Source organism: Corylus avellana, chromosome 5, assembly GCF_965113065.1.
Source record: "Corylus avellana chromosome 5, dhCorAvel1.hap1.2, whole genome shotgun sequence".
Classification (NCBI taxonomy): domain Eukaryota; kingdom Viridiplantae; phylum Streptophyta; class Magnoliopsida; order Fagales; family Betulaceae; genus Corylus; species Corylus avellana.
The window spans coordinates 31,335,309-31,336,462 of NC_142494.1; the positions used below are offsets into that span (position 1 = coordinate 31,335,309).

Sequence of the window (1,154 nt, forward strand, 5' to 3'; positions counted from 1 at the left end):
ACTTATTTACTCATTTTATATTTTTTAGCATTTTTCATGCATTATGAAGATGTCTAGCTAGAAATCCCAAAATCAAGTTAATCGAGTGGGGGCAGTTCTGTCATTTCATCACAACCAATCATATTCCCCCAATCCTCTGAACAGATAAAAACAAAAACCCAAAACCTCTTATAAACCTCACGCCACACCTCAACTCCTTTCTCTCTCTCTCTCTCTCTCTCTGTGCTCTGCAATTCTCTGCAACTTCAATGGCAGACCCAGCTATCCACGACTTCCTAAACCAGCCCACTACTAATTCCTCAAAACCCAGCACCAGAAAGCCGACACAGAGACAGGCCACATCCTCTTCTCGCATGTTCCCATGCCTCTTCTGCCCTCGCAAGTTCTACACCTCCCAAGCTCTCGGAGGTCACCAAAACGCCCACAAGCGAGAAAGAGCCGCCCTTCGAAGAGGCTACCCCGCTGACGCCCGCTTGGCTTGCGTCAAGACCGAGCCACCTGCAGACCCAGTTGCACCTTTTGTTGAACAGTTTTGGGCCGACCCCTTTCCGACCGTCCACCAGTTCCGTGCCTCTGCCTCAAGCTCATCAGTTCCTCTAGGGGCGCTTCATGGAAATGCAACCCCAGAAGTTCTATCTCCACCCTCTGATGCTTCTGACCACGTAAACCTTGACCTCACCCTTCGTCTGTAAATGCCTTTCTAAGCCCAGAAAGAAAAACAATGTCGTTGTTTTTTTTTTTTTTTTTCATTTTCTTTTTCTTTATAATCTTTTGCTTTTTCTCTGGAGTACCCATTTAGGAGTTGTTCTGGTTTGGTGGGTTTTGAACCCTTGGAACTGAGGAGTGAGGGTGAGAGTAGTAGAAATGTGTTGGATATTATAGGAAGTTGATCATGGTGAGGTTAAGCGGTCTTGACATTTTTTATCTTTGGGTTTGAGTTTCAAAGCTGTCAAGATTTAGAAGTTCTTAAATCTTTATTTGCGATGACTTTGTTGGGTTCTGGAACCCTGGAATATTAACATGTTTATTTCGGTTTAACTTATCAAGTTGATGCCTCTTAATCTCTCTCTCTCTCTCTCTCTCAAGCTGGTTTTGGAAAATGCAGATTCTGATATGTTGTGAATCTTGTGATTGTGACGGACATGCATGCATAT

General features: G+C 44.0%; 1 protein-coding gene across 1 annotated transcript; it reads left to right on the top strand.

Moving 5' to 3' along the window:
• The first annotated feature begins 248 nt into the window (after positions 1-248).
• KNU (C2H2 and C2HC zinc fingers superfamily protein) lies at positions 249-692 on the top strand. The gene has a single exon (XM_059595439.2). It carries the CDS (start codon positions 249-251, stop codon positions 690-692), a length of 444 nt encoding a protein of 147 aa, XP_059451422.1.
• Positions 693-1,154: the final 462 nt, after the last annotated feature.